The sequence below is a fragment of the Ambystoma mexicanum genome, chromosome 9 (genome assembly GCF_040938575.1).
Source record: "Ambystoma mexicanum isolate Mex_15411 chromosome 9, UKY_AmexF1_1, whole genome shotgun sequence".
NCBI classification, from domain to species: domain Eukaryota; kingdom Metazoa; phylum Chordata; class Amphibia; order Caudata; family Ambystomatidae; genus Ambystoma; species Ambystoma mexicanum.
In genome coordinates this window covers 173,339,666-173,359,573 of record NC_090931.1, presented here as the reverse complement: position 1 = coordinate 173,359,573, position 19,908 = coordinate 173,339,666, and the positions used below count along the sequence as shown (strand labels likewise).

Here is a 19,908-nt window from a genome sequence, read left to right as displayed (position 1 = left end):
ACAGAGTGCTTTAAAGAGGTACCCAACAGTACAGATGCATAACAGAGCGCTTAGGTATCAAACAGTACAGATGCATAACAGGGCGCTTTACAGAGGTATACAGAACGGTTTCCAGAGTTATCCAACAGTACATATGCATAACAGAGCTCTTTACGTTGGTATACAGAGCGCTTTACATAGGTACCCAACAGTACAGATGCATAACAGAGTGCTTTACAGAGGTAATCACAGAACAGATATACATGGGAGGGAAGTAGGATACAGAGGGGCACAGAGGAGGGGTACAGCTTAAATGTAGGCCTGTGGTATATCAGACCCAGTGCTAAATGTAGCTGTTTAATTATACAAGCTGTTTGGTAAATGGGTTAGTGTATAAGAGCCCCGTGCTTCTTGGTATTAGTCGCAGTGTATTATTAAGCCACGTTCCTCTTTTACTAGCGGTTGTTCGTAAACCATCCCCCTATCACACTAGAGATGGAAATTTAAAATGTTTTTAAAATCAGAGCTTACCACTGGAGTGGTATCTATGGAATATCACCCTGAATAGGGGAGACTTGCAGAACTCTCAACAGCAGAGGTCGTATTGATCAGTGGGGATATTTCAGCTAAAAAGTACACCAACTCCCAGTGAGACCCAATGTGTCCCAAAAAATTGAGAGGACCACAGAAAACGGGCCTCATTACAACTCAGGCGTTAAGGGTTAACGCCACCGTTAACCCTTAACACCTGATTCTGATTTTAACGCCTGCTTTTAGCAGGCGTTAAAATCCATGGCGCTAACCTGCCATGGTGCTAATTACGCCGCCGTAATTTACGGCGGCGTAATTAGCGCCTTCCCCACTCCCATTATGCCCTATGGGGCAAAAATGGGAATGGGGAAGGGAAAATGGGAAATGGGGATTTACCGCAACACTCACCTTGGAATGGGGCGGTAAATCCGCCATCCACCATGGTGTAAACGGAGTTTACACCATGGTGGTAAAGTTGGTGCACTTAGCACCAAGGTTGTAATGAGGCCCAACGTCTGTTAGGCGTGTTATAAAAGATTACTTAATTAAATGTGACTGGCAAGTGGCTGCTCCAGTCCCACATGTCTCTGCTGGCACTCAGCTGTGGCACAGCACAACACGCAAGCCTGTCATGGCTGGGAAGGCAGGAGGAAGATGAGATGTGAGGAGGGACACACAGCCTGTAGGGGTTTAGTTATCTACCCAGCCATTGACTGCACGTGGTTCATTTACTTCCTGGTTCTGTTCGCACCACACTACCTGCCCAAAACACACCCCTGGGGGATCTTTGAGGCTAGCACTGTGCTTGCTGAGCAGCCGAAAGGTAATGGGCCTCATTCCAAGTTTGCCGGTACAGTAACAACGGTACCAGTAAGCTTGTTACCGTAGCAGCAAACTACGAGTTCGGCTTGTTGGTGCCTTCCCGTCCGCCAGGACTGGCCTGCCGGGTGACTGGTACCCGCGAGCAGAGCATGCCGGATGCACCGGCACCATTCTGAATGGTGCCCCGGCCTCCCCATTCCCATTGAGCCTTCTGGGGCTGTAGTGGGAATGGGGAGCATTTTTTTCCAGCGCCCAGGAATGGGCAATTACCGGGTCCGGCAGGGCCCATATGACCCGGTAATTGCCCACTCCTGGGCGCCAGATTAAAAATGATACTGGCGGCAGTCGTACGTGTTATACCGGCATGGCTACCGTTGGTATTGTAATGTCTTAATTGCAGCTACAAATCCTCGCCTGACGTAATAAATTGGTCTTAACCAGGTCTGCCTTCAGCTACTTGCTTTATAGGCAGTATGGGTGTCCCTGCACTGAATTCGTGTTAAAAACAAACATTGACAAATCCAACGGCTTTGGCTCTTGCATAGGAATTATATTCTGATTTGACAGCTAGTACCATTATGGCTGTGCCTGGAAAATGTGGACCCCATGCCTACACAACAGCCCAAACTATTGTCTTTGCCGGCGCTTGTGTTTTTATTGGTTATATTTTCACCAGTCATTGCATTGTTTGCCTTTCTATATTTTGCCTTTATCCTTTTAGGCTGTTTTCTTTTTAGTCCAGTTGTGTTCCTAGACTATCTGAGGAGGTGCCACATCGTGTTCTCTGTTGGAGACAATGGGCCTCATTACACGGTAGGTGGTAAGGGTTTACCGGTACCGGCAAGGGCACCGGTACCGGTAAACCCTTACCACCTTACTACGAGGTCCCTTTGCGGGACCCAACCTTAACGGCTGGTGTAGACCAGCCGTTAAAGTTGGGACCCGCAAAGGGACCTTGGTGCTAATTACGGTACCGCAATTTGCAGTACCGTAATTAGCTCCTTCCCCATTCCCATTGAGCCCTATGGGGCAAAAATGGGAACGGGGAAAGGCCATGGAGAAAGGGGGAATTACCACCCCGCCAACCTTGGAATGGGGTGGTAATTCCCCTTTCCTCCATGGTGGAACCGGTATGGTACCGGCGGCAACCATGGTGCTAATAGCACCATGGTTTACCGCCTTCCGTGTAATGAGGCCCACTATCTCTTCAATGTGCTGTCAGCAGGGACCAGATGAAAGTGATTCAGGGGCCCGATAAATCCTGTTGGCCAGATGCTTCACACCCCTGTACTAAGGGATTAAAAAGGGGTTCATTTGCAGTGCAACCTCACAAGGAGGCATTGTAGTGTAAAAATAATACAGAGGCATAGATTACAAATAGGGGACAAGATGGGTAAATTACAGTACAACAGGCTAAGATAGCAGGTCTGTTTGTTGACACATCTTCTCCCTCTAAAATCCCGGGAATGCTCTTTGCAGGGGATTTCATTCTTATGGGCCATGACCTACAGGAGAACCTCCGGTGGGAGTTCCAACTCCAGGCCTCTAGGGCCGGATCCATGTCAGGTTTTCAGGATACCCCTCATTAATATTCATGAGATACATTGGAATATGCATCCTTGCAGCTGCACCCCTTTCCTGTACTGCTTAGCACTTGAAGATTGTAGTCTTTTGCAAGGCTAACTTGCAGAGATTTTGAGTCTTCTTTTACTCCTGCATAGGCCCTGAAGTGCTATTATTGTAAAGCATTGTTCTCATTGATTGGGAGGGGGCGTTTAGGGGGTGCAGGAGATTGTTGGTTTATGATATCACCATTTCCCCTCCACCTTGAAATCCTTTTCTATGTGTCCTTTGATGCCCCAGGCAAACAATGGAGACACTGTATGCTGAGCGGATTGGCCAGATCCTGAGTCTGCCCCTTGCACATAGGGTGCCTACAAGCGAAAGGAAAGAGTCGCTACAGCCTGACTCAGACCAACGTTATACAGAGATTGTCCAAAAAAGCAGTGATGCAACATTCTTCCAAAAAGTTGAACTTTCGCCCTGCAGTCTGTAGAACCAAGGTGGAGTGCGGGGGGGGGTGGCAGCACCACTATCCACCCTATCCATCATTCATACTAGGAATCAAGTGCGTGTGCACACGTATGTTGTGATGAACCTTAAAAGGTTGAATGTGCAGGTATCTGTGCCTTGAACGTGACCTTTGTCCTTGAGGAGTGAGTGTAAAGAATCTCTCAGCTGAGGGTGATTGTATTGTTATGGTCAAGTGCTTTGTCCGTCTCAGTCATTGGGGCAATTATCTTTGGCGGGATTGGATATGGCAGTCACTGGTGGCCAGGTGTCTGGCCGGTGAGGCTAATTGGCATGTTGGGCAACTGGACCCATCCTCACCAATAATCTCTTCTAGGATTCTCAGATACCTACTGGGCCGGGACGGTTCCAATCTGTTTGGGCCGGTGCCGAGGGAGAGACCGGGAGCTGCAGAAAGATCGGTGTGGGGGAGGCAGCTGCTGCCTGATTGGATACAAGGCCTTTTGCAGAGGTATGGTCAATGTCCGGGGCATAGAGCTGCGGAAATGGACATTAGCTGCCGAAAAAGCCCTATGGATGTTCCATGACACACATGTTTGCTTCCATGTAGCCTCTATGCCTTCTACCTTGCTTCCAGACAGCTTTACTCTGCATCTTCAGTGCCCATCCTTCACACCGACTGATCATCCCAGCCCAACTCCCTGCCGATCCCTGATATCTTTGCTTCATCTAATCGTGTTTACCCGCAAGAATCCTAGCCCATCTACTACGTTGTCAAGTCTTTCGGTTCCATAAATGTTAGGTCCTCCTTACTTGCTCACCATTGCTGCACCTTCACCATGACTCTTGGCACGTGCTGGTTCTCCCCTGGATCCCAGCCATCTCTGCCTTGACTCCCCCCCCCCCCGAAGACCTCTGAGCTTCATGCACCATATCATTATGACGTTCACTCCATCCCTTCCCCACATGCGATCACTCATGATGAGTCACGCTGCGGCACCTTCCAGACCAGGGCTACTTCTCCAGGCGTGTCCTTAATCTTGTGCACTGCGTGCCCCGGATGCCAGCACCAATTGCCCAACTCCAACACTCGCCGGGTTTTCAGGATATCCCTCATTAATATTCATGAGCAAAAATGTGCATACATTTAGAATCATTGTATGCAAATCTATCTCATGACTATTAATGAGATGTATCGTGAAAATCTGACATGGATCCGGCCCTCGAGGCCTGGAGTTGGACGACCTTTTTCTCATGGGCTTACACTGAACACTGGGGCTTCCAGTTAAGGGTGAAACCACATTGTGTTAGAGAAGAGGTTCTGTAATATGACAATGGTGTGTTTTTTTTCTTCTTTGCAGTGAACTGTGGCCAGCCAGAGGCCGACTTCAACTCTGTGGTGCACGGCAGTGAGTGGTGGGTCGGGTCCGTAGTGAGGTACGAGTGCCGTCCTGGCTTCTTGCTGATGGGGGATCCTGTGAGCAGGTGCCAGGCTGATGGCAGCTGGTCCCCCAAACCCTCCTGCTTGAGTGAGTATTGAAACTGGGCCACCCCTCGCCATACTTTCTTCTCAGTGCTTTTAGGGTTGATCATTGTGCTCCTCGTTACAATTATACATCAGTACCACAGGCTTTGCAAACTACCAACAAAGCTTTTTACAGGACAGGACATTTGTGTTGTATTCATAATCCTGCATCTCCGGCCATTTGGCGGGCAGCCCTGAGGCACTGCTCCCAACATGTTTCAGTTTTTGGCCTTTTGACTTAACTTTTATATGTTCCTGAGATCAAGGGCAAAAGGATTGTGTGATCCCCGCAATGCTGCTGGTGTGTCTGCATCCACACTTTGTTGTAGGACTGCTCATTTGACCCCAGAAAAGATACCGTCAAAAATAGGGTTCTTCAGAGTGCCATCCACAGGTAACAAAATCCTTTCTTTTACCATGAACTAAGATAGAGTTCTGCAGCCTTTGCCTCTCCAAATGTGTTGGACTGCAACTCCCATAAGCCTTAGCTAGTATAGTCCATGATTAGGACTAAATGGGAGCCATAGTCCCAAACATCTGGAGAGCTGCTGGTAGCCGACTCCTGATCTAAGAGGTGGAAGGGCGGCCATACAGACCTTCTCCAAGATCTATGCTCACGGGCCTTCCAAGCACTGTTACTCATCCTTTTGCTCTGCTTCTGTATTAGACACACCTAAAGGAACTGTCTCTTTGCATGGGATTTAAGAGATGGCCTGGGAAAGGAGAGACCCCCGAAGTGACCAAAACTGGGATCTCAGGTGACTTCACTAGATGGGCTGGGTGTGGTGGTTGGTAGAATGGATGGATCACAATGACCGCGAGCAGGACCATGAAGGCGACCGCGGGGAAAGACTGGGGCCCAGGTTATGTACCATAGAGGGAGAGAAGACCAAGCTTGCGTCAATGCGCTACATATCAGCGAAATTCATCCTTTTTACCTGGGTCGATTTTGGTTGGCGCATTATTGTGTTTTTTCTCAATTTCCACTGCCAACCCCCTCAGCCACCCCCCTTCAACTCTGTCCTTACTAAAAGCTGGGCCCTGAATGCTTCCAGTTAAAATACTACTTTTTGGGCAATAGCTTTGTGAATTTGGAAGGTTTCTCACTGTTCGCTTGAGTGACAACTGGTAGATACGCTTTTTGGGTGTTAGATTAACACTTGTAGCGTGTCGCTTTCTTCTAGAAATTCTGTACTCTTATAGTGCAAAACTCTCGGGGTGGAAGCTTCTGCCCACGGTTGTAATGCTGACTATTAGAAATAATTCAAGACTATGAGCTTTCTAAGATTTCCATGTTTAATAAGAAAGGAGCACAGTTTTGAACTTCCCAGGATTTTTTATATGTTCTTATTGGCATGTGTGGTTGTGCATACTGATTCCATGGGTATGGCTAAATCTAACCTTAACCTTCCCTTAAAACTAATCCTAGTTACTGTCTCATGTGCATGTGACATCCTTAGGAGACCACTATGATTTAGCTTCCTTTGTGAACTTAATGGGCTACTGGAAAGTAGACTGAGGTTGTAATGATGGAGGAGTTGGGATCCCTGCGGAAGTTATACTCCACAGCTCTCCACTCCCTTATGCACTAGATACGTCTGTTGTGAATCCCAAAACCTGTACACGTTGGGTTCCTCCTAATGAGTCTGCTCACCTGGGGAATTTACAGAAAGGTCTGTTTAGGCGCTGCAAAGCTGCCATGCTCGCATGCTTACTCATACCATGCCTTTCCTGATGTTTGGACTACAAATCTCATGATCCTTCACCATTGACTATGCAGGCTAGGGAGTCTGGGAATTGAAGTCCAAAACACCAGGCAGGATAAATCATGGTGAACCATACAAATCTCAGGGACTAATTTAATCTCTCAGGAGAGCGGACATTTTGTAAATGTCACATAGAGGACAGGCATGCCTTGACCACCTGATCGTAGAAAAAGATAGGTGACCTATACGAACAAGCAGAGGGAAAGCACAAGCTTGAGAGAAACGACTGAATCTCTGGTTTAACCCCTTAAGTGCCAAGGACTAGTATGCTCGTCCTTTTTGCATAGACTTGCATAATAGCCTGGCACTTTTTGGCCAGTGCAAACTGTTCTGTATATGGCTGAAGCCCTCTTCTAGCCACAGAGCTCTCCTGCCTCCAAAAAATAATCCCTATCACAAAGTATAGCCGGAACAGAAAAGCCAAATATGCACAGTCATAAACTGCTCGCCAAGAGACGCAAAATGCGTCCATGCAGGTCAAAACTGCATCACCACCAACTTGCATCCATCCCAGGAAGCCTCTGGCCCCAGAATCCCGCAATGGGGGCTGCTGCCGGATTCAAAGCAGCAGACCATATGCCCCCCATCCATTTCCAGACTCCATCACTTTTTAAAGAATAATAGTTTTTCGTGATTTGCTACGCAGATCGGTTCTTTTGGACTTTACATTTGAATTTCACCACTGAAAAAAACCTGACAAACATTTTCACTGAGCATTTTTTCGGCAAATGTGTGCCCTCAAAAACATCGTTTTACATTTTTTTGTATTTAAACAATAAAAATTGTAAAAACTAAAATAAGAATTCTTGAGTAAAATATCACAAAGGAAACCTTTTGAAGGGAAATTATTGCAGAGACTTGGCCATTGAGTCTGCGTTCATCTTGTGGCGTCCCTTTTTTAATATATCTTCCTTCTACGTCCAGTTTTCCGCCAAGTCCGGATTTTCTTCGGGAGGATAGCTCAGGGGCAACGTGGTCACCTTGGAATCAAGACGACACGGAGCAACACAGGTTCGGTTAAAAACCTCTAGGTATTAAGCGCGTTATAAATAACCTATCATATCATTTGTGAGAAGTCCTTAGCCATGGTACAGGGACCAGAGCTTCTTTCTGCAGGTTGACCACAAAAGTGATGGGTGGAAGGTTTCGAATGAATCTAAACCACTGGCAATTGTTCTGGGCAACCTTTCACACCACCGTTTTTTAGCCCGTCTGCGCCATTGCAAAAGGGGACCAGCCGTGTGCAAATCAGTCAGCAGCTGCCGCCACCGAAGGTAGCAGCCCAGCCCGAACTGCTAGGCCAGGTCCCCTCTGCACAGAAAACCAAGCAACCCCAGACATGTTTCGGTCTTGTTGGACCTCCACAGTGAGGTGCAGCCTGGTTCGCTGTGGCGCAGCGAGCAAGGGACCCACGTCTGGGCATATCCTCTCTCATAAGGAGAAACAAACTGACCACAAAAGTGATGGGTGGAAGGTTTTCGAATGAATCTAAACCACTGGCAATTGCTCTGGGCAACTTTCCACACCACCGTTTTTTAGCCTGTCTGCGCCATTGCAAAAGGGGACCAGCCGTGTGCAAATCAGTCAGCAGCTGCCGCCACCTTTCTGCAGGTGGCATAGAAATATGGCAGAATAAAAGGAGAGTTCGGTGTGCACATGTGTAGCTCCGCCCCTCTATTTCCTACGCATCAGCTACTACGTCATTGCTTTTTCTCCACACGTAGGCGGTGGACATGTTCTGCCGCTCTGTGTTTTTGCTCTCACACAGAGGTTTGTATTCCAAAGTCTTTGGACCGGGCTTGGTGTTGGGTTCTTCTGACGGTCTGACGGTTCTTGGTCTTCCAGTGAACTCCTAGTGTTTCTGGGCTTAATTGCTGCAACTGCTACTGGATGGTCCACTGGATCTGCTGCACCGCCAGTGCTTCTTACCCCGTATGACTCTTTTGTGCATCGTGCAGTTCCCTTTTATTGCCCCTCCGCCTCTCTAGAGGGAGCTCCACAGGGGTGGACTGGCAACTAAAAGAGGCCCTGGAAATAATTACCGGGGACCAAAGAGGCCCTGGAAATAAAGTTCAAAGTGGGCCCATAGTACACATTTTCAGCAAGCCCACTGCTTTTCCTATGAGAAAATTTGGAAATACCACACAAAGGAGGCCCAGGGTTTAGAGGCCCACAGGGAAATCTCCAGAGTTCCCTATAGGCCATGTCACCCCTGGGGCTCCACTAATATGCAGAGGCCCTTTTAGTTTAAGAATTGTATGATGCAGGATTAAGAGGGGGGCCAGGGGGAGCGGGTGGGGTTCTCCGCCTCTCTTCACTCATGCTAGAATAGATATTGCCTATGACTTTATGGGCTTCATTTTGAGTTGGAGCTGAAAAATATGGTGGTTGAAGAATTACCTCCAGTTATTTTCAGTCCTCCAGATTATGAGTTGCAAACCTATCAAGAGATAATACATGGAAGTATTGCCTCCAAGGAAACTGAGGAATTCCCTCCATGGAATCACCTCTGGAGAGAACTCCTCAATTTCTTGATGAAGTCCTACAGGGGACTAACCACCGCTCGTGATTGGGTGGAAATACAACGATTCCTGGTGGTGGCAACTATAAATCCATTTGGAGGATTGACCAATACTAACACTCCCAATCTCATAATGAGTTCTGTTGTTCCTTTTGTTGTGAAAACAACTGAGGGTTGTACAAATGTGTCCCAGAGATCACAATTCTATACTGTAATATATGATTTGCTAAATTCCCTGAGTCTGAGTAAACGGAGATCAGTTCTCCTCGCGGTGTTTGCTCTTTCAATACGAGGCGAGGAGAACTGATCTCTGTTTACTCAGGCACGGGGAATTTACTCAACCATATATCACAGCATAAGAATATACTATGCAAACGTGAAGATACCCTATCTTGCTTACTAATTGGTACATATCCGGTTTTGAAGAAGGCCAAAGGCCGAAACACGTGTCACAGTAACAGATGAATCTCATGAATAAAATGTTTACAAATGGCACAATTTGTGTGGTGGCATTGAATTATGTAATGCGACAGAGTAACTGATCACGAATACCATCACTTTAAACTGAACTACTGATCCTTGTCACAGCAGGAACCCCCCACGGAAACCTGCACGATCTAATAACATTTCCATACTGTTACTGAGCAGCCTGTAGGCCTTCTGATCCCAGGCCTCTATACCAAAGCTCTTGCATGGATTGGATGTGACACCATACGGACAGTTGCGTCCGAGGCCAGTCTCCAGACGAAGTATTGTTTGAGATCGTCCTGCCGAGGCTGTGGTCTGTAGGTGGTTAAACCCCTTAAATACAGGAACTCCAGTTAGGGTTCATGGGTCCCATCAAGGCCTTTTCCATTCTCTACTGTGACCCATCTGTCAGCTGTGAGCTTGATGCTCCTGCAGATGCATGGTCTGGGAAGGCCTCCTTTGGGGCTAGACCTAAGAGCTCAAGTTTCACTGGACCGCTGGTTCTGGTATCGAGGTATCGCTTAGGTCAAATAGTGACCATTCTTTTGCTCCATTCGCAAAGAACCGGTCTCATATGTCGCATTAGGCCGAGGGGCAGCAAGACGCTTCTCTGCCTTGGGGTCTAGGGGTGTATTACCAAGGTTTTCCATGCACTCTCCATAGTGTCTTGGTATGACTGAGGCCATACAGACAGAGTCTAGCCTGGAGACCTGAAAGCATTTACCAAATCTGGTGGGCCTTGCTCGAGGAAGGTGCCCCAGCCTCCTTCTTTGATGCATTGGTCTGCAATGTTTGCCACTACAGATGTGCTGGACTACAACTTCCGGTTTATAGTGACTTTTTTGAATCCTTATTTTCGAAATGCCATTTTGTCGGCACAAAATTGCCGAAAACATTTTTTTGCATTTTTTTAATTTTATTTTTGAAATTGGGGGGTTCCCCCAGCCCCCTTTTTTATTGACACTTTTTTTACTTATGAGACAAAAAAACATAAAATAAAAAAGAATACATTCTAAGAAAAAAAAAATCAGCTAATTGTTTTCAACGAAATGGTATTTCGAAAATATGTTTTCGAAAATATAACCGGATACCCAACTTCCATCAGCCCTAGCCCTCGTTTGCTATGGTGAGAGAACATGTGAGTCATAGTTCAAAACATCTGGAAAGCCAAAGGTTGTAGACACCTGCTTTTAAGGGGGTGATTGTGGTGCTCCCTTGCGTGATGATGTCACAGTTCCCCTGCAGTGTGAGGGTGCAGTTTTGCCTTATTGGTCTGGCATCAGAGGACTCTGATGGCAGTGTGATATGGTCATCTAGTCCATTTTCACGCAACTTGTAAGGGCATGGCTCTACTACGATGGTCACGTCTCTGGTCTGTGAGTCCACTCCTGGCTCCCCATCCACATCAGTGGGGAGGGGTCAGGACCTTGCTTGCCCTGGATCCTTCGGTTACAGTGCTTTTCACAGGGCCCCTGTTTGTAACCCTGTTGATTCAGCATAATCCCAATGGAGGTTTCTGCCATAGGACCTTCGCGTATAAGTGGAAGCCTTCTAGGTAGACTTGGGCATCTCAAGTGCAGAGTATATCGGGCTGGTCAGGCGGTGACCTTTGTTCTTGTGTTAGACAGATTTGCCGCAGGTAGAGGGACGATAGGATGTTTCTGAGGCCCAGCTAATAGGAGTGAACATATTCACGTGGATGGGAGGAAAATGCGGGAAAGCAGGGACATCTGGCCACAGATTAAGAAGATTAAGATCAGTGGAGGGTGTGTGGCCAACACCGATCTTCTCAACTCCTGCAGAACTATAATAACTTGTGTTTTATATAGCCCTTTTATCCAGAGCAATTTAAATAGAACATATTTACATGCATTATTATTAGCAAATCGGAATAGATACTCACTTTATCGACCTCGGAAGGATGAAAAGCAGAGTCGACCTTGTTTGGATTTGAACCTGTGACCTGCATATCAAAGACAGAACACAGCAATGAGTGCTCAACCCGCTGAGCTATCTTGCCAGCTCTGCCAGTATGTGTCAGGATGTTGTGTTGCTCTTGTGAGCCCTCCCTGAGGGAGCTGGCCTCTAGAAACTTGGAGACTACATTGGACTCTGGTTCCTCCATCTCTTGTAGACCACCTCCATCCAAGTTGATTTTTCAATGGTCTCTTCCAGCTCATCCTGTTCTCTCACACTCTGTATTCTCTTCTCTACCGACCCTCAAATCCATAACCTCAGCAGTTATTGTTCCAGTGGCTCCTTCACCGACAGGTCCTCTGGTACACCCAGCCCCAGCTCTTTTGACTCAACCTGTTCCTGCCCCTTAGCCACCAAAACTCCCCTCAAGCTCCTGAGATATTCCTGCAAGCACATCTCAACCTTCCTCAACCTGCATGCATAGGTGGGATTGGGCAAAGGGGTATTCCCTTACAGGCGGACAGACTTAAACGGATTCAGAAATGATGGGAGAAGCCTTATTCCATCCCAGCCATAGTCAAGAGGCTGGGAAATTAATACAGGCCGCCCTATTGAGGTGGTTCGATTGGTCTCTCAACCTCCTTCTCAGTCTGCGGTAGTTGTGATGCCTCTCACAAGGGAAAGCATTGCCAGGCTCCTCAGTGGCTATCACTGGTAAGGAAAAAAACATGATTGACAATTATGGCAAAACAACATATGAGAACAGTACATCACATAATGCCGACTTATTTGGAAGCCATTATGGCTGTCTTTAATTTACATTTGTTAAAAGATATCGGGGCTTTGCATTGTTGAGCAGATGTCTTTTTGCGTGTTGGAGTCGGCGGCCAAACAAGGTAAAACCACTTGTACAGGTGTGTGCGTTGGCCTGGAGATGTGCAGGGTGGTATAGACAGAGGCGCCACCCAGAGCTGGTCAAGGGGGACCACAGCCACCCTTAAAAATAACGCTGCTCCCCACCCCCACCGGGGGAAATTCAGTTGTTTGTTTTGGTGTGACACCCCAGGATTTAAATCAGGCCCCCCTATGAAAAATGTCTGGGGGTGCCACTGGGTATAGATACCTCACACAATGCTCCTCTTTGACATCCAGGATAAGGTACTCAATCTCCTCTTTGACAAAGAATGCTTTTCTCCTTCTGCCACAGATAAGGCCAACGCGAAGGCAAAACATTAACTCTTAAGCATCTCAATCATTGGTAGCCATCTCACATCCATACCCTTAAATCCTTCAGCTTTCTACAACTAAAGGACTTGGTTGCACACTATCGGGCCTTTCCTTGTTTATAGTCAAGAAAGCAGGGTAGAGAACAAAAAGTGTCCTCTGAGCTCTCATCTTCAGGTGCAGACCCTTCGCTCAAGTTCTGACTAGGCATTAGTACACGTTCATCTCACTCCAGTGAGTTGTGTTGGTATATCTTCCTTTCTGGAGGCATGAATGCCATCTTGGCGGAGCCCTGGCATATTTCAGGGACAATGTCTTCCTAGTCTCAATTCCCTCGTTGCCTCCACCTCCCATCTCTTTCGCAGAACGTCTTTCTTGAACTTCAAAACTTACTGGAGATCAGTGCAGTTGAGAAAGTATCTTTCTTGGAAGCCAACAAGGTTTTTTACTCCTGTTAATTTTCCATTTGGAAAAAGTACAATGCAGGTTTTTATACATTCCTGGGCCTATCCCAGTTCAATCTTAATCTTTTCTGATTCAGACAAAACAAAAGAGGTGAGGGCTGGAAGGTTTAGAATTAATCTTGACCGCAGACATTGCTTTGGGCAACCCTTCAGACCTTTGTTTTTCAGCCTGCCAAGCCATTGCTGAAGGGGAAAGACCATATGAAAATCAGGCTTGGCCCCACCCCAAAAGGAGCATTCCAGCCTGAACTGCTTGGTCACATCCCTTCTGCACGAGACCTTTCTGTAAGGGCTTGACCAGCTGAAGAAGGAAAGTCTGGTATATTGCCCAGAGGATTGGCAGAGGTTTAGCAGCTAGAGCCCACTGATGACACCCAATGAGGCCGAAACATGTCGGTTGCTTGCAACCTTGTGCAGAAGAGCGATTATTTCTTCCCTCAACGCTGGAGGACATTACATATGGGGGCGGGTGCTGGGTCCTGTGACAGAGGGTTACAAATACAGATTGAAAACAAGCTAAAAAGCCTTTAAGCAGTGTAATGGAGTGTTCTCCCACCCTCCAACCCACTGGAAGATTAACAGAAAAGGTTGTGACTGATCCTGCAAAAGCTTGAAATCTGTATGTGGTTAGATCTACATTTGAGCAATAAAATCACGAGGAATTTGGTTTAGGGAAGGAAAGTGATTCCAAAAAAACAAGAAAAACTAAATGATGAAAAGAATGTTGGTTGGATAAAATTAGTGAATTAGTAGGACTTGAAAGACCGGTGTTCAATTAGACAGATTCTTGCACCCATTTCAAAATATCTGGTTAGGTTTAATAGCTCTGCACTGCCAAGGAGCTCTATTTTGATGATCTCATTAACTGTAGTTTGTGTTCCCTGGGGTTGGTTGTGGAGTCATCTGTTACCAACTTCTGATACCTTGTTTGTTTCTCTTGGTTCTCTTTCTACTCTACACTCCCTCTAGATGTCTTGGTGTAATTTATATGTGCTTTTGAGCTGTTTCGGCTCCGTATTTTCGTATGTAAAATCATAAACAATTTACTAATTTCTCTGTTTTGTTTGCTCTAATAATTTTATTTAAGAAATAGAATGGAAAGATTCAAATTCTCGTTCCCTGCGTGCACTAACCACCTTTCAGCATCTGTATGGGATGTGGTACACCAAACATTGCTGTATAATTGAAATTGATGTAAATCATAGTATTTAGCCCTGATAAATCACATTAGTGTATAGATTCTGAGCAGTTTAGAATCCTTATGTTTAGGAATGTATAATTGGTGTACTTTGGGTGATGAGAAATAAGGTGATTTCCTTCCAGCAGATAAAGTGCTGCTTTTCTGAAGTCACAAGTGTCTCATTTCACAACCGCTGGCAAATGTAACACTATTGCAGAGTTGTGTATACTGTCAGCAGGTAGCCGAGTTTAAATGTACAGAATACTGTTTAACATCAAGTAAAATGCATGTGGCTGAAATTATTTGCTGTAAAAGATAATATATATTTATTTGCTATAATAAATCAAATAAGACCTTGTCAAACTTTAAGTATCTTTCCTGAAGCAAACATCCAAATCCATGCCATATTAATGCTGGAAAAGGTAAACATTACTTACCCGTAACACTAGTTTTGCAACTTGCTGTCTGAGATGTTCACTGGTGAATCTACCAAATTCTTCCTGCAAGGGGAAACAGAAGGCGGGCTGTTTACTGAGATCTGTCCTGGGAAAATAATTTGAAGATTGTGTTTAATTCAGGGGCTTTGTGGGCTGCATTATCTTAAAATAAGTCTGATTACAGAAATCCCCTCAGGTCAAGGCGAGGGCTTGGGTTCTTCATGGAGGAATAACAGTGTTTGAGCAGAATTTCATACTGAACCACTAGATGGCATGACAATGTAAAGCACAATTAGTATCTAACTGGAATTAGGCTGGAAAATAATGGTGCTAGGTAAGGAACCTATTACTTCCGTATTCATACTCTGAAGAGTATAGGATAACTTTTGAGGGAACTCATTTTATTTTAAAGATTTCTTCAAGGCTAAGAGATTCTTTTAATCACAGGGATCTGTCTCCGGGGCCGGATGGAAATCAATGAGCGTGACTTTGGAGTGGCATGTACCGCCAATTGCACAAACAAATCCTACGTGGGGGACCCCTTGGGTGATGGATGCCTGAGAATTGACAGCTGCGTGACTGCCGAGTCCGACTGGACAAGATGGTTTGTGCAGTGCGAGGTTTGCAAGTGCAACTGCTACGCCCCTTGTGGTAAGTCTTCTAGGGAGTCTCCAGGGGTGAATGTCGCAACCGCTGCAGCGAGTTACACTTAGCCTCCTACTGAAAGAGACAGCTTCTGTGAGGAGTACAGTTGAGCACTTTGCAGTGAGTGATACCCTCTTCCCAACACAGTTTCCAGAGGAGAATCATGTCTCAACCCCTGCTGTGGTGAGTACTCCTTAAAGATCCTTTAAGTATTGCATCACTCTGTGGAAAGGTACCCGGCAGAGTCATGCCATCTATTATAAGGAACTCTTCAAATGGATCTGTGGTGGTTACAGCCCTTGGCACCACCTGCATTGAATACCACCCAAAATCCCCTTCAGCGAATGCTCCCTCTTTCTCCCCCAAGCCTTCTCAATCTCCCCAGAATTCCACTTACGGATCCTTACAGGTTTTCACCCATGGACTGTCCCCTCCTCCTGCACGCCCTCCTCTCTCCCCACACATTTATCTTGGTACCTCATGTGGTAAATGTCCCTTTCAGAGCGGTCATGGAGGCTTATCTCTGCCTCCTGCTATAAACGTCCCTTTCAGAAAGGTCCTGGAGTGTCTTCTATTTGCCATGACAGGGAGTATCATTTCTGAGACCTTTGGTAAATGCCCCTTTCAGTGAGGTCAGGGAGTCTTCTATGGCATTAGCAGGTGGGAGGTCATGAAGTATCTTGCTGCATTAGCAAAAAGGTCACAGTCCTACAGAAGCATGAATTGGGTACTGAGCCTCCAGCAGCCTTGGCAAACAGATTTCTGATCTCCTACGCCATTGGAAAGGAGGTCACTGGGCATGCTGCATCGTTCACCTTGGGCAGTCACCCAGTGTCCTCTGGCGATCACCTGAGGGGCAGGGGGAGTCACTGAGTGTCCTGTGGCCTCCACCCTTGATGGTCACTGAGTGTACTGAGGCGTTCTCCTCGGTCAGCCACTGAGCATCCTGAGGCGTTCCCCTTGGGTGGTCATAGAGCATCCTGAGGCGTTCCCCTTGGGTGGTCATAGAGCATCCTGAGGCGTTCCCCTTGGGTGGTCATAGAGCATACCTGCAGTGTTTGCACTGGAAGGTCAATGAGCCTTCTGCAGAGTGCACCTTGTGGGGTCACTGGTGCTCAGAGTGGTAGTCATGAAGCTTCCCGCAACATTATTAGTGGGTGGCCAACAATGGTGCTGCTGCCTTAGAAGATATCTAAGTAAGCGGCATGCTGCCACGCGTGCGCTGCCAGGTGGTTGGGACTTGTAGGATTAGAAGTGTGCAATTACTTAGTGTCGTGTAACATTAGGAAGAGGGAGCCACTAAATAATGTAGAACATTACATGTTGTCAAGGTTGTCAATCCAATTTATTGTCTAATAACCTTTTCTTATGTCCTCAGCTTCTGTGGGATAACACATGGCATCTGTGTGCTGCCAGTTCCCTGAGTGAGAGTAAGATCTGCTGAGAATGCATTCTCAGGGCATATCTGTTGCCTGAAGACTCTCCTTAGACCCTTGGGCCAAACCCGTGAAAACACGCCACTGACCTGCATCCTGAGTGAACTGCTTTGGACAAAGTAACTCGGAAGTTGGTGCCTCCCCGCTGCGCACACAACCCTTGCCACCTTTCCGCACTTTTCTGTCTCCAGTACTAAACAAGACCACAGCGTGACATGACCGAGTCAACCTCTACTACCTGATGCTTAAACCCCAAACCTGAACGCACCACTAACAGAGAAGAGCAACCTCTGGTTGCGTCCTAAAGGACTGTGGCCAACTGGCATTTGCACCACTTCTCAGAACTTAAAGATTCCGCAATTCCTGGCTCTTGCTCCTCTGGCTTCTGAAACTCTACACTGCCATAATCCTGCAGAGAAGGTTCTAACTTTCTCAATCCACATTCCTGGTCCGGGGCCTCTGCACCTTCAGGTCCTGCCACTGTACCAAATGTCTGTTGGGGAATTCAGGAAAGCCCACAGGCATTGGACCCACCCTGAAAACGAGAATGATAGACTGGTTTAGGATGCTAGGTTCTCAATACATCTCTTTTTCAGGATGCTTTGCAAGGCCTTGCTTAACCTACAAAGACAGTTATCTGGGTACATTTTTTAATTTGAAGGCAGGTTTCTTGCTAGGGGAGCCCTGCTGGATTTCTGGTACCTCTAAAAATGGCTCTCTGCACCAGGGCTTGTTTCAAACTAAATGAAACAGTCTCACTGAACTGAATGCATAAAAGGAATTGGGGTAAAGCTGGTTGACCTCTATTGCAAAGCAAGTTTCTTTTATTGCAGAGGCTGAATGGACCAGGGAGAGTGGGACTGTGGATTTCTGGACTCCTCAAATGAACAATACACAGACACACTCTCACTCTCTCCCACACTCACTCCTTCTGACTTTGGTACACTCCCAAAAGAGGTACCCAACCTAAAGCACTCATGAATATATTAAGTTGAGAACTAAGAATGAAGCTGTCTGGGTGGTGATGTGAATTTGTTGCTTAGAAAGAGACTAGTTTAAACAATAAATACATCAATTGTAAAATGTAAGCTTTAAATATGTATGATGGCAAAAACCAATTATAATAAACTAGTGAGAACAAATAATGCATTGAAGCTGGGGATTGGACTGCTCGGACCCCTCCCGTTTTATTCTTAGTCTACATGGTAAAGCGCCACAGCCGTGGTTAAGGAATGTTTGATCCCTTGGGAGGTGTTTTTTCAAGCATCACCCCAAACCTTTCACTTGGACCTACTCTAAGTTAATCAAAATCAAGAGTAGTTGGGAGAAGCATATAAGAATAGCTCACGTTACCCAGAAATGCTGGCACTTCGGTGTGGTGTCAGGATTTGGACCGCTTCAACATTGCCTCCACATGAACATCCGTTGCTTTGCAGAGCCCTGTGGGTGGGAGACCCTGGCTCTCACCGGGTTAAAGTGGCACGTGAGCTGTAAAGACCAGATCTCTTGATTTCGCCTCACGTTCATGCTTATTTTATTGCTTATTACGTGAGCATAACCCGAAGCAGCTGAGTGGTATATATACCATTACGTTGAGATTAACATGGCAACCATCCACCCATGACTATGGACAGGCTCCGTGCCCCTTAAGGAATGATGTTAACTTGGCAGCAGTTAGAATAAGCGCCTCTTGTTTTGGGTGGGGGAGGTGGGTTAATACTACCAGGCTAAATCTGGAGCTGCGGGAGGGGTAAGGTGACACTCAGGTCTAATTTTGTCTTAATCTCTCCACAAATATCTGCCTTGGCACCATGCTGGTACCCTGTATGGTCCCAACAGGATCCTTACATCTAAAGAATTCTCTTTTCATGGCACATGTGGGCATGTCGATGGGGCGGCAACCCGAGTTTTTATTTTCATCGAGGCAGACACAATCCCCAATCCTACGCAACCTCCCTACTGAATAAGCAGGCTTCCAAGGAGGGTAGTTTCAAAGCAAACTTGACTTGTTTGGGTTCTCTGTGGTTTCCTCTCCACAATTTTTAAAGTGGACTCGTTGGATGTAGCAGGATCAACGTTGCCATATAATTGTTCCCTATTCCCTCTTTGCCCCTGACTTGCCCACCCCCCTCTCCCACCTAGGTCTCACCTATGCGTCTCCCCCCATCTAGCGATCAATCGATCTTCTGTTGTGGTAATCAAATTGTCACGCCCAAAATAGTGACGATGAAACCACTTCAGACCCTGGTTTGTTCAAGTGACGATAACCATACTTCTAGGTGCTTTGCTTAGTTGGTGGACGGAGCGCCAGCTTAGATTTCAAACTAAAATACTTTTTTCCCAACTGGAAAACTGAATCCCTGCCCCCTCTAAAAAATGCAGAGGTGTAGGGACTAGAAGGATAGAAGATGCCAAAGTTGTATTATTTTCTTTCCAATTTTCTTGAGGCAAATGGCCCCATTTCTGTTTGTCAAAAACCCTTTTCTTTAATCATCCAAAAACCGCTGTTGTTTTCTAGGAATAAAGATCCCAGGCTCTCTGTGGAATGCAAATACCACAACTGACTATGTGAGAGGCCCAACTGGCTTAAGACATGTTGTATGGCAGAGTACTTGCTGCATGCAGCCAGGTGAATCGAGTACTCTTACAATGGCCTACCTGTGTACATCTTTCAGCTATCCACAAAGAACCTTGTATTGAGGTGATATTAACCGAGGCGGTGAGCGGACCCTGTCTCGCGAGGATCCCTTAACGAGGGCGGCGGTGCCATTACCGACAAGGTCGTCCCACCCGCCACCTAAGTTAATATCGCCATTAGCACCCGTGTAGTTTCCCTACACAGGTGTTAAGGTTTTAAGGTTTTTTTTTTATTAAAAGGAAGAAACTTACCTTTGTGGTGCGGCTCGGCTCTGTCCGTGCTGCTGCTCAGGGAAATCCCTTTTCCATGTTGATGACTATGATG

General features: G+C 46.5%; 1 protein-coding gene across 1 annotated transcript in view; it reads left to right on the top strand.

The window, feature by feature from the left end:
* Positions 1 to 18,091, top strand: part of LOC138487805 (complement receptor type 1-like) — a 35,545-nt gene extending 17,454 nt beyond the window's left edge. Inside the window, exons 2-5 of the mRNA XM_069614378.1 lie at positions 3,740 to 3,874; positions 4,725 to 4,892; positions 15,313 to 15,516; positions 16,889 to 18,091. Coding sequence (XP_069470479.1) covers positions 3,740 to 3,874; positions 4,725 to 4,892; positions 15,313 to 15,516; positions 16,889 to 16,902 — 521 coding nt within the window. The 3' untranslated portion in view covers positions 16,903 to 18,091. The remainder of the gene's footprint in view (positions 1 to 3,739; positions 3,875 to 4,724; positions 4,893 to 15,312; positions 15,517 to 16,888) is intronic.
* The last annotated feature ends 1,817 nt before the right edge of the window (positions 18,092 to 19,908 follow it).